Raw genomic sequence first — 13742 nt, 5'->3', positions numbered from 1 at the left:
CTGGTAGCTCAAAGCAAACAGACCTTATATGTCTGATTTTGAGGAATAAACAATTGTTTGGAGATTGAAAATTGACATTTCTGAATGGTATGTTTGTATTTTTCTTTCCAGTATGGACCTGCAAAACATAACTGTAACGCCAATAGTAGAACTTCAGCCTAAATTCAAAAGATGCAAAAGATGCTTTCCAACAGCTGTTTTAGCATTCGTTGTTAACTTGTGGACCTATTTTTCCAAACGCCTCACACCCGTACATTCTTCCGCTTAGCGCTTGAATAATAGACACTCCAGCCCAGGTGGTGGCGCTAATCTGCCATTGCCAATTGCAAGAATAGAAACAAAGTTCCCGGTGCGGAGTAATACCGTACCTCACAGGACATCTAATACAAGTCAATGGAGTTGGCAAAAACTACGATAAAACCTGTTGGAGTGCGTATTTTGCAGCGATTTTTGTGTGAACATATCAGTGAACACCCCTGACCACTCGGTGAGTTTCACGTCTTTGTAAATGAACGTTTAATGCATTTTAGGAAGGATTGTTCCAGTGCACCATTAAACCCATTGTAAAGGTAGGAGCTGAAACACAAACCCCCCAAAATTCTCGGGGCAGCCGCATATGTTGAAATTTCAGTCAAAACCGTTCTATTTCATCATAAACAATCTGAAAACAGGGCTTTAAATGTAAAATACCGAACTTGTCCTTTAACTAGCATATAGCGCTAACTCAGCAGTCACAACTTTGTTTTTAGCATTGAAACATCATTGTCATTAATTCAGTGTTGGGGTGTACATCTCGACTGTAACGTCACAATCGGTGTTATGTTGAGATTGGCCTGTTTTCCAGCTGTCTTTTGCATGCACAAGGTTTACATAAGAAGGTGGAAACAATCATGTTTGAGACTCATGACATTTCATTTCCATGTACAGAACTCTTATTATTCATCTTTGCCTAGATAAATACAGTTTTCATTCTACGGCACCTTTAAAAGCTCACACATATATTTGAAAAATTGTATTAGAGGTTGCTGCAATACTAAACACGTCCATATGGTGGCGCCAAAACTACATTAAAGCATAGTTCCAAGGCTGGATGGGCTGTTCTCACTCCCTCCCACAGGTGTTGTACATCCTCCAAATTATGCATTTAGCAGCCAACCATCTCTTTCTAACAGTTCCCACCTGACAGACGGCTCTCCTGAGTCATATAAGCTACGCTAAAGAGAGTTAGCCTCTGAAAAATGTGTTTGCATCATTTGCCTAAATTTACACATATATCTACCAAGAAAAATCTGCCAGAAGCTGTCACCCAAATAGGATCAGAAAAAGATCAAATGGTGCTAAACAACAGCAGAGAAGCTGTAAACTGATGGGTGGTTGCTGGAAGAGATTTCACTAGACTGCTTCATCTACAATCTTGATCTTGCCCATGATAGGAAGTTACAAAGAAAGAAAAAAGCTCTGAATGGTCAGGTGATAAAAATATATCCTGCAGAGGTTACTACTTACATGTTCTCCCGCACAATCTGATGGTTAGAAATTATAATATTTCTCTGGATAGGTTTATTAGGTGCATACCTTCAGATCTTCAATAATAATGTTAAATGTGTCAGCAACCTTTACTGGCAATATTGTAATAAACCATCTATTGACAGGTGCTGGGGCATGTTGTCACACTATTAACAGCCTGGTTAACATGAAAGTAACATCACATGAAACCAATATATAAAGCAGCAAAATTTCAAAAGGTAAAAACTAGGATCTTCTGAGAAAGAAATGCTTTTTGCTACATTTTCTTTTAATATATTGTTAGCCACTGCCTTAATGTATGCTGTGTGGTTTTATTTCCTCTTCATTTGTTCACCCAGCAGCTATAACAAAATATGACGATATTGAAATCTAACACTGAATTTACAAAGAGGTTCTTGAACTAGCCTAGGGGCTTGCAACCAACATACAAAACAACCGCTAGAGAAAACACACTTTTGCAAAGGCTTTTGGGCAGCTAGCCCTTGTGACAACTAGCCCCAGTCTCCTTTATATTATGACCCTAGGTCCCATTCTTTGTGATGCATATGCTTTGGGATTATGCAGACTGTTACTCACACTCTTCCTACGCTGACTTGGAGTCAGTAGGTGGAAACTCTGAACGTTACTCATGGCTTTCTGACACATGCTCTTACTGCTCTCTGGCCTGTTGTCCTGACGGCATTCGCGCTCATGCTGACATAATTTCCTTCGGTTGGCGTCCCGATCTTTTGACCTCACTGTATCGTCATTGTTTAGAGAGTGAGCACAGTGAGACCCAGAGCCCTGGGCCTGAAAAACTGTTATCCAAATTATTATCTCACAGAGTAAGATACAACAAAATGACATTTGCAATTTGCTACAGAATTGGCCTATTTTTTGTCTCCAAAGGCAACATTTTAGAGCTTTCGAACGCCGATAGCATGTCTGAGATGCCTAAATCAGGCAAACAAACAGTAAGACGGACAGAAAAATCTTTCCTCCACAAGTCAACACACCTGAAGAAAGTCTGTATCCCCCACGGCTCGGCGCATGCTGCTGACATTCCGCTCTCCTGTCCTGCTCCCACAGCTCTGCTTCGGACTCGGTGGTGCGGGAGCCCACATCTGACACGTCGCCCTCTTCTCCCTCTGTGCTGTTCCGGTACGGCCGGCGCTGCCAGTTCTGGATGGCCTGCTTGCGGAGACCCCAACTCCGAGAAGCGCCCGCTCTTTCGTAGCCTCCTCCGCCTCCCTCCCCAAGCCGGCACTGGACGTGATAGTACTGTGCATCAGGGCAGTCCTCCAGAGCATGGAGGTCCACGCTGTCACTGTCATAACCTCCTGAACCTTGAGACACTGACTTTCCCCGTCCTGATGCTCTGTTGAGAAGTGTACAGAAGGAAGTTTAGCGGGGGGGAAAAAAGCCACAATATTGAAAGTATTTATGCTTTGAAACATTTTTATAAGATAGAAATCAGGCCTGGCTGATAATTAGTTGACACATGTAAAAAAGAATTGATGATTAACTAAGGTGGTAATGTGGCACGATGTGAAACGGATACAAATTATTTTCAAATAATTAAATGATTCAATTATAAAGTAATCTGCAATTTATAACAAATCACAGCAATTTGACCCCCTTTATGCATATAAGCACTTTTTTTATTTTATTTTACTTTTGAATTAATCTTTATTTTTTATTTATTTTTATTCATGCACAAAGCTTTTCTATGGCTTCGTCATATTTGAAATATGGTGCATACAATCTACCAACGCATAAACACACACCCACTAATTTAGAAATATGAGACTTAAATTGTGGTAAGAAAGAATAATAGCACTAACTTTACAAAATGTTATTTTTTAGCCTGAATGAGTAATGGGTTATTTCCTTATAATGTTTTTCCTTATAATGGTTGACTCACCGCCGTTCTCAAGCAAAACACCCCTCAGTTAATGATTGTGTGAGCTCGGGGTTCACAACACTAAACCAAGGCAAAAAACTTCCTCCAACATCACCAGAAATAATGAATGTGATACCTTGAACACTTCCTGTGTCTGCCACTGGTGTGATTCACACAAAGCACACTTTTTAATGAAATCAACTTAAAAATAGGACTTTACTTATAGTAAGTCACAGCTATCTACATAAAAGTTTGGGAAAGAAGAAAGTATTTTAATGAACACGCGTGACCTGAGGATATAGGGCTGTCTAGTTTCCCATTATAAGAGATATCACTAAACTTAAATCAGTGTTGTAGTTCGCATGGAATTGTGGGTAAGGAATGCTCTCATCTAAGGCTTATAGCAGGAACAGAATTTCCCCTAGGGATTCCAGCCAGATACTCAGTCACTCTCCAGATGTTACAGTTCAGAGACTTTTACTGAGCCTTCAAGAGACAAAGTGTTACTGTAGTCAACAGAACAACCTGGTAGACTAATACATTTTTGTACCACCCTAGTGACAGATATTGACAAATTTTTTACTTTATTTCCTGACAGTGTAAGTCTTAAAAAGCACTTTAATACAAAAAGCACACAAAATACTTCCTGTACAGACCAGGGTCAGTCAGAATCAACAAAATAGCTCGAGGGGGGGAAATGTACTTTATATACATATAGGGAAACTTATAACTGCAATCTGTAATGAACGGATAAGTTTTTAATAAAAACCAGGTACGATTTCATGGTATGGTCAGTTTGCCTTTGGCTCACATATAAAAAGTATGTAAAGTAATCTGCAGTTTCATGTTGTAAAGAGAGCTGTTGATAGACCGGAAAAAGTTACAGATTGCTGCTTTAAATAATATCTGCTATTTCATATGTATTTATTATTACAACGGGGCTGTTGAATGCTTATTGCGATTCATTGAGAATTATTTTTGGATAAACGCACATCTGGCCTGGTCAAATGTCTCAAAATAACCACAAGAGAAATGGGTCTAATTCACTAATAATTGCGTATGTTTTTCGTATTTATACGCACACTTGAACTTCTCACAAAAACTTTCCGCCTAATTCACAACATGTGTGTACTCACATGAATTTGTTCTTATACTTGTTTTGAATTTGGAGTGTTCTTCATGAGTGGCTGCATGCACACGGTTGGTAATTTGCATAAAACACACCCAAATCAGCTCCATATAAGGACTTTCTGCAGCGCCGGCCAACAGAACATTTTAGAGCAGTTTGTCATAGAAGCAAAAGAGCTCGAAAAGAAATCCTTATTTTTTTGTTTAGAAAAAATAAGCAGGCTATAATAATGTGTAATATAATGTATATAATAATAATAATAATAATAATATGATAAAAAAATATAATGTTTAATAATATATAATACAGAAAATATTGTAATATAAAATATATTCATGTAAATTGTATATATCAACATTATTATACACATTATAATTATAGCCTATTTGATTAGCGTACATGATTATTGCATACGAGTTTTAGTTTTTTTTTTTTTTTTTGCGTACATTTAAAAGACATTTTGATACAAAAAAATTTGTTGAATCACGATTTGTTTGTGAAACATCCGTACGCACATATCACGCACAAATTTGTGCGTAAGCATGCTTAAAGAGTAACTAAACCCTAAACCACCTTTTTTAGTTAATTATCTGTAAGAACGATGCTTCATTAGTGCTGTTTATTGATTTTAGGAAGTATTTTGACATTTGGATATAAAGTGTTTCAATACTACAATATATGGTGTAAAAACGTCTGAGTGCTGCCCTCTTCAGGTTGAACGGTGGCTTCTGCAGTTGAATTTTTCTATTGGATGTTGGGTCCAAAAAATTACTTGTGACGTAAGCAGGTTCAAGCTCACCACGCCCTTGTTACGATCTCACCACACACTTGGTACGAGCTTAGTTCGTACCCTCTATCTCCGTTGGGATCTGACCACTTTTCTTGCATTTTTCTAATATTGCCAGTGGGTGGAGTCAGGCTCTGACCAGGGGTTTAGTTACGCTTTAATGAATGAGACCCAATGTTTGTGGTAACCGTGGTATAAGCAGAATAATTGACTCTGGTCCTTTGAATTATTAAATAATAATGCACACTTTTTTATATAATTAAGACGGTCTGTTTTCAATTATTCCTTTCGTATTTACAAGAGATAAAATTAATGTTTAGCACATGCTGGTATTACTTAAACATTGCATAAACAACTGGTATTAAAATATTCTAGATTAATGTTATGTCATTATACTGTAAATAGTGATGGTGTTTATGTCATAATGAAATGCTGTTTGATATTTTCTCTCTAGTCTGACTCAAGAGGAAGACCTATGGCATCTGTGATGTCATATTTAGGGATGACAGACTCTGCAACCCACTCTCCTTCCTTTCATGTCAGTACACCAAATGACTCGATGCACATGCCTGCCCATCCGCAGCAGACATACACGCACATACAACAGCCAGATGGTGCCATTTATTCACATAACCCTGTTAAAAGATCAGCAACACAGAGGTGCGTTACAGAATCACATTAAATGCTGAATATCTAAAAATTAAACTTTACTTGTTTTTGAAGCAAATGAATGTCATTTGAGTGTACAGACATGCTCAATGCTGTCAACAAGTGATTGGTTAACAACTAAATCTTAGTGATTATGATTTATAAAATTGAACAAAATATAGCACATATTGTATACACTGTTGTCTGGTGGTTTTGTCACTGGGGCTTTTAAAAAGTATAGCTTTGCACCTAAAGAATTCTTACTTGTACCTCAAGAATACATATTGGTAACAAATGTATATATTATTTGTACCTAAAGGCAATGGTTATCAAATTTTTTTGGCATGTCCTTCGTGCCCCCCCCCCCCAAAAAAAACTGTATGACATAAAACATTTGAATGAAACAAAACTTATTCAAATATACAATGTAGTGCTGTTGGTTAGTAGCCAGTTATTTCATGATGTGAATAAGCAATTTTCTATAATTTCTTGCACCATAAATAGACATAATTTAACCTTAAATTTCCATCCTCCCTCTGGTCCTTAAAATTAAACAGTTTGGGCTGCTGTAACTTTAAGACTTCTAATGTGTGTACTTTACATTAAATGACCTCTGTTAAGTCCGGCTAAAGTCAGCATAGTGGCATAACTTGAAACTCATGACATCTACTGTAAATAATTAATACAATTTGCATTTGTTAAAACCCACAGTCTGTTTGCACGCACGCACACGCACGCACAAGCACACACACACACACACACACACACACACACACACACAAACACACACACACACACACACACACACACACACACACACACACACACACACACACACACACACACACACACACACACACACACACACACAGTCTGTCTGGCAAACTAAAGTACAGTATGTCAAAGAATAAGGCTATGAACTTATGACCGTAAGTACTGTCAGTACCCAAAGCTTTTGAAGAGACAGTGATGAGTGCTTACTTTAAATGTCTTTGCCTAGTCCTTCTTGTGTGTGTGTGTGTGTGTGTGTGTGTGTGTGTGTGTGTGTGTGTGTGTGTGTGTGTACCTGGTAATTGTCACGTTGTGGGGACCAATTGTCCCCACAAAGATAGGAATACCAGTGTTTTTGTGACCTTGTGGGGACATTTTGATGTCCCCATGAGGAAACAAGCTTATAAATCTAACAAGATGATGTTTATTGAAAATATAAGGTACAAGAAAGGTTTTTGTGATGGTTGGGGTTAGGGAATGGGGCAGGTAAGGGGAATAAAATATACAGTTTGTATGGTATAAAATGCATTACGTCTATGGAATGTCCCCACAAAACATGTAAACCAGAATGTGTGTGTGTGTGTGTGTGTGTGTGTGTGTGTGTGTGTGTGTGTGTGTGTGTGTGTTTGTGTGCGCTTGTTTTGGTGCGTGTGTGTGTGTGTATCTGTGCATGTAAGATCTCTTTTCACATACCATCTGCATGTCTGAGATATTACAGACTGGTTTAACCCTGAGGTAAATGCAACAGTTTTTTCCTAGACACATAAACCAGACAGATTCCAGCATACAGCAGATAAAACAAGATGAAACGCAATCTTTCTGCTCTGTTATTTGAGATTTAGCTGCAAAAGTCCGGTGCCACATTTTAAGATAAATTACAAACAAGTTACAATATTTTACCAATATGTGACTTGAGATAGACTATACTAAGATTCTGTTTAGTCTCTATAGTTATTTAAATTGTCATATATTATATATTAGTATTTTTTAAACTTTAGTTGGTGTGTAATGTTGCCGTTAGTGCATAAGTAATACCTGCAAAATTATAAAGCTCAAAGTTCACTGCCAGGCGATATATTTTCTTTAACAGAGTTCCCCTTTCAAAGCATACAACGAACGGCCAGTTTGGACTACAGACCTCTACTTCCCAATTGAATGACGTCAATAAAAGAGTTTTTGACTAAACTCCGCTAACAGGAATACGTCAGTTGCCAGCTTTGGCTTAAACGGCTCTGCTAAGCTAAGCTGCTGTCAAATCACAACACACTAAACTAGCTAAACAATCACAACTCATTACGTTTTTCTGAAGAAGGGACTTCATAGAACAAAGGAAGACATCAGCCCATTTTTACGAAGGTGAAAACAGCGTTATAGAAATAAGTAAATTGTATGAAAAATATCCCGTGAACAGGTTATATTGTGCACTGTAAACACAATCAAAGCTTCAAAAACACAGGAAAAACGGGACCTTTAAAGGTGACATAGAATGATTGAACGGGGTATTTATCCTTGTTTTGTCATGTGACATGTAGACAAAAAAAAAAATTGTTTGGGTCTGTAATACCTTAGAAGCTTCCTAAAAACCTCTCTCAGATAGCTCTATTAGGATTCTATTAACTCTATTAAGTCATTTTGCACCTATATGGCTCCCCCTACTGGCTTAACTTGCAATCTCATTACTGATTGGCTGACTTTGCTGCCACTCAAAAAATGTAGCCAATTATTTTAAAGTGGAGGGGCAGTGAGATGCCTGTGATGTCATAAGCATCAGTTTTTCAGATTGGGCCATTATCTGGCTGACATTTCTAAAAGAGGAATTTTTATGAGACTGAGATGTTTCGCAAGTCTAGCACGTTTTGTATGTTTGTGAATGCGGGTAGACTACCATTATTCAAAAAAGACAAGGTAAGTTTCCCCTTATTTGATCGAAAGGAATGGGAGTGTGTGGAGTAATGTAAAAGTAAATTTTGCCTCCTTGTTTTCTCGGACTTTTTGTTATTTTTCTTCAAATAATCCTTAAGAAAAATGTAACTTATATTCGATTCTTATACGAGAATATTTTTATAATATTGTGAGGGAAAATCTAATTCTTTTACCATCTCTAATTAAACCAGCCAATTTAGATGTGGCTGGAAACAACTGATATTGTGTTAAAAAAAGTCAATAGGTAGAATTCTGCTATCTCAAGACTTACGCAGTGCTAGGGGAGGAACGTCGATCTGACACTTGGTACATTCCCCTGGATGCCCCGGAGATGCTGGAATTTCTCTGTGGGTGAAACAGAGACAAACATTATGAGTCTATTCCAACCATGATGCCTAATAAACAGAACAGATGCATCTCTACATCAGAAAGAGACAAAATATAAGCAAAATCAAACAGTGTTAACCTGTTAATAATGAAAGCAACATATATTTCTCCTCTCTATCATTATCATTTAGATGTGGCATTTACTTCTCTTTTTTTTTTAACTAAAGCTTTTTTTAAACTAAGACCGACAGAAAATAAAAAGTTGCGATTTTCTAGGCAGATATGGCTAGGAACTTTACTTTCAAACTGGCGTAATAATCAGTGACTTTGCTGATGTAACATGGATGCAGCAGGCGTAGTGATATTACACACTGCCCGAAAATAGTCCCCTTGGTTACTTTCAATGGCAGGGTACTATTTTCGGGCAGTGCGTTATATCACTACGCCTGCTGCAGCCATGTTACATAATCAAAGTCCTTGATTATTACCCCAAAATAAGAGTATAGTCCTAATCATATCTGCCTAGAAAATCGCACCCTTTAATGTCAGTCTTAGTACACGATGTAACTACAAAAGAGTCAAGTTTTAAATAGGAAAAATATCAAAACTCTTTGGTTATTTTTAGCGCGATGCTAATGGTCTAATCAGATGCAATGAATTATGCTAAGCTATGCTAAAAGTGCTAGCGCCAGACCAGCTGAATGGATTCCAAAATGTTAAGAATCTAATGTTTAACACTAGGGGAGCTGGAAATGAGCATATTTTCAAAAAAAGTGGAATGTCAATTTAAGAAAATGTGGGCCAGGCAAGGTACCATAGTGCTGATGGGACACACACACCTTTACAAACACACACTGGGCGTTTTGCCCACAGAAATGAGACAGAAGCACCATCAATCTTACAAGGGTTGTACAGCACAAGGAATGACTGAGGATTGAGGGCAAAGAATTTATCCCCAATGATGTCACAAGGTTAGTTGCTTGAATGCTGAATGTGTCATCTGCATTAAGCAGAGCTGTATAGTGAAAGCACCCCAACATACATACACATATAGTTGAATTATTTAGATATTATGGAAAAAATTTACTCAGTAGTGCACTTGGTTCCACAGTGGAGTCATTGTGGCTGTTACTGACCGTGCAAAAATGTCTTAAATTGCGTTTACTCTGGTAATAAAAGCCAGATTGGTCCTTGGTGATCTGTATGCACTCTGTATGGCTCCACTATTTACAATTGGTAGGAGCTATAAACACATTAAGGTACCTGGGAGTTCAGGTAACCGCAGACGGAGATTTAGGTGACATTTTTGGAGTGTGGAATTCAGATTTATTTACTGTGCTCCACAGTAACTGTAGACCATAAGCATGTCCGAAATTTACAGTACAAGAGTTACAGATACAGCATGATTTTTCATTAATTTGTATGCATACATGAGATTATCAACAGTGATTTTACACATATTTGAATTCTCAGATTTTGCATTGATAAGAAATACAAAGCGGTCAAGCTAGAATTGAAACTATTTGAATAACTTAACAATTATTGGCCAATATACCATCATGTGTCTTTTCCTACTGTACCTGCCGCCCATTAGGTTTGGATCCCTGCAGGCTGCAGTGTCCCAGGCTGCCATTGGGAGTTGTGGCACAGCTGCTGATAATCTGGAGCTGTTTCTCAGCGCGGTCAGCCCGGTCCAACAGCTCTTCAATGAACTGCTGAAGACGCATTTTGGCGTTGGCTTCACGTGCAGCTGTTTCCTGCAGAAACTGATCGATCTGGGCCACCTCTCTGAGTGAGAAAAAACAAAGAAATTGGTGAGGACTGACGTAAGTGATAGTTTAAAGTTAGCTAGTCGTTATCAGAAAAGTTATAAGGAACCAAATTTATTTTTAACAAGTAATCATTTAGGATTAAACAATACTTGGCAACCTCCACAATACAGATACAGACACTTGAGGGGTTGCTGATCTACAGTATGTAAAACACTTGTACTTTGTAAAACTCACAAACTGTGTCTATTTCTAGGCTCCCAGAAATATAAAGTATTACGTGCACATGACTGGCTTCACACCCCTACCAACAGATTGGGATTTCCTATGACAAAAATGAAACACATGCTAATGTAAAACCCGTCACACAAATCTGAAAAGGGCATCTACTGTAACACTCATCACCCTCTGCCTCCCATTTGTCCCTTTTCATGTTTGTTTATCTTCAGCATTCTGCAAATCCCCAGAGCACGTGGACATCCAACGAAAGCACAACGAGTGTTATCTTTGTGTAGGAAATGTAAACACTGTCAACATCACCACCTCAGCTATATTCTTGGCTGCTATTCATATCTGTTCCCCTTGAAAACAATATAGGCTACAGTTTAAGAATGTAAATGCACTTGATGTTTTAATCATCCTCGATAATTGAAAGCAGCATTATATAAAGCAGAAGAATCAGTGTGTTTAAATGTACTCTTAATCACATTTATGTAACGTTGTAATCCCAAATGATAAATGACAATGATACAGATCAGACTCTATTAAATTATCATGCCAGACTGCAGTCTGTGCTACAGATATTTTATAATTTAGAGATATGGAGTCCATCGCATAAGAATTATGCGTCGTCTCCTCCACCAGCATAATGATTTATAACCGAAACAAGGCTCAAATGAATGAAGAATGAGCTTTTATTTGAAGAGCAACAGAAGACGACAAGAGACTGTAAATAATAAATAAAAAATAACAAATTGTAGGAAACAAAGTAGCAAAATATCAAACTACGGAGGATATCTGTTGAGACGGCTCAAACATGCGTTTTAGTCTAGGACTAGCCTTCATTGATGTCTCTTACAAACAAACAACAAACTGCATGAAAGTCAATCAAGAGTGTAAATTAGACTACGGTAATAGCATGCATAGTGATATGAAACCAAGACCGAATTTTTACTCTGTGCTATGTCACACACACATGTAAATGCATTTTGGCTGCTACTTCTCTGCCACTGTATCTGTCGATCTCAATGTTGTATGGCCTTTCTTGTAATTAAAGGTCCGGCATCTTATTTCTTTGGTCGACTTGGCAAAGCTGCATTTGTCTTTAATGTATCGGATGAGCAACACTGTAATTTACAAGCATTGCTTTGAAACAAACAGGTTTTATGGCTTTCAGTCTGGTATGATGAACATGTATAGTGCCTGTAAGTGCATTCCTAAATGTTGACAAAATAAATGTTTATTATATATTCACATAGAGTACAATGTGCAAACATCGATTACTCATAAAGTATGTAGCTCAAGTGGTAGTTATTTTCAACCAAGCATTGGGACGAGAGCCAACCGGTTGGGTTGTAATTAAATGTCACGTTGTTTTAAACCATAGTTGGGTCAAATATAACCATTTTCTGGGATAATTTTACCCAGTGTTCCTTTCTGACCCAATGCTGGGTTAGAGCGTTGCTAGGCTATGGGTTCGATCCCAGGGAACAGAAATACTGAAAAAGTGTATAACTTGTAATGCATTGTAAATTGTTTTTGGATTAAAGGATTTGCCAAGTGCATGAATGTAAAAATGAATTACAGAATATTCAATTTCCCATTATTGCCTATTAACTCTTTCCCCGCATTGACAAGTTTTCTCTTAAGAAAAAAAAACATTTCCCTGCCAATGATGCTTTCCTGACGAGTTTTTATGGTAATCTGTAATTCCGCTATTATCCACTAGATGCCCAATTCATAAAAAAACTTAAGCGAAAACTAATTTAACAACAATTTTAAACTATGTGTATGATTTTATCGCTCTGAATCTGATTTCTAACAAAATTATTTTACAAAAATGCAATTATTTCAGATTTTTGCCCAAAATTTGGTATTTTTGAAGAAACCTACCCATATTTAAGAGGTTATAAAAACAGAAGAAATGAAGATGGATTAAACGTTTTTGTCCAAGTTTGTTTGTTTGAAAGAAGAGGGTCTGTTCTTTCATTTGATATTTTTGAATGTTTATATATTTCTAGAATATTTTTTTCTGGAAGGCATTTTGTGAAAAATGCTGGCAGGCAACTTTAAATCTCTGGTTAATTATTAATCTTTGGTGTCCCCAGAGCACATATGTGGAGTTTTAGCTCAAAATACCATATACATTTTTTATAGCATGCTAAAATTGCCACTTTGTAGGTGTGTGCAAAAATGTGCCATTTTGGGTGTGTCCTTTAAAATGCAAATGAGCGGATGAAGTGCAAACACTGATCACAATGATGGTGGTTTGTTGCAATTGAAACTCAATTCTGCTGTGAATTATTTTCTCTCTCTCTCTTTCTCTGCACTAAATGGCAGTACTGTGATTGGACAGTGCAGATAAAGGGGCAATTATAATAAGAGCTCCTTAAGCAGACATGGGCAGTATTTCAATAGAAAATAGCTCACTGTTACTGTAACTCAACTGGTAGAGCATTGTGTTAGCAGCGCAAAATATCATGGGTTTGACTCCACATACTGATATAAATCCATACTTTGGATGCACTGTAAGTCACTTTAGATAAAAATGTCTGCCAAATGCATTAATGTAAATGTTACAATTAATAGCCCATAGCTATCTCAGGCCACAACTTATTAAATGCACTTTTTAAAGCATTTCATGGAGTCTTTAAGTACATTTGAACACCATTGGTGCATCTAATCTGCTTCAGGCAAATACGATGATTTCACCGTTTCAGGTTTTATTATTGCAGCATACTCTAAAATGTCCTTTTCCAT

General features: G+C 37.4%; 1 protein-coding gene across 1 annotated transcript in view; it reads right to left on the bottom strand.

The window, feature by feature from the left end:
* The window catches only part of fbxo41 (F-box protein 41), a 50415-nt gene that overhangs the window by 13630 nt on the left and 23043 nt on the right, over positions 1-13742 (bottom strand). The window contains exons 3-5 of the mRNA XM_065265473.1: positions 10575-10782; positions 8939-9012; positions 2523-2884 (exon numbers count right to left, since the gene is read on the bottom strand). Of these exons, the coding sequence (XP_065121545.1) occupies positions 2523-2884; positions 8939-9012; positions 10575-10782 (644 nt within the window). The remainder of the gene's footprint in view (positions 1-2522; positions 2885-8938; positions 9013-10574; positions 10783-13742) is intronic.

This window comes from Paramisgurnus dabryanus, chromosome 4 (genome assembly GCF_030506205.2).
Source record: "Paramisgurnus dabryanus chromosome 4, PD_genome_1.1, whole genome shotgun sequence".
Taxonomy (NCBI): domain Eukaryota; kingdom Metazoa; phylum Chordata; class Actinopteri; order Cypriniformes; family Cobitidae; genus Paramisgurnus; species Paramisgurnus dabryanus.
The sequence above is the reverse complement of the archived record's forward strand: the minus strand, read 5'-3'. Positions and strand labels throughout refer to the sequence as shown.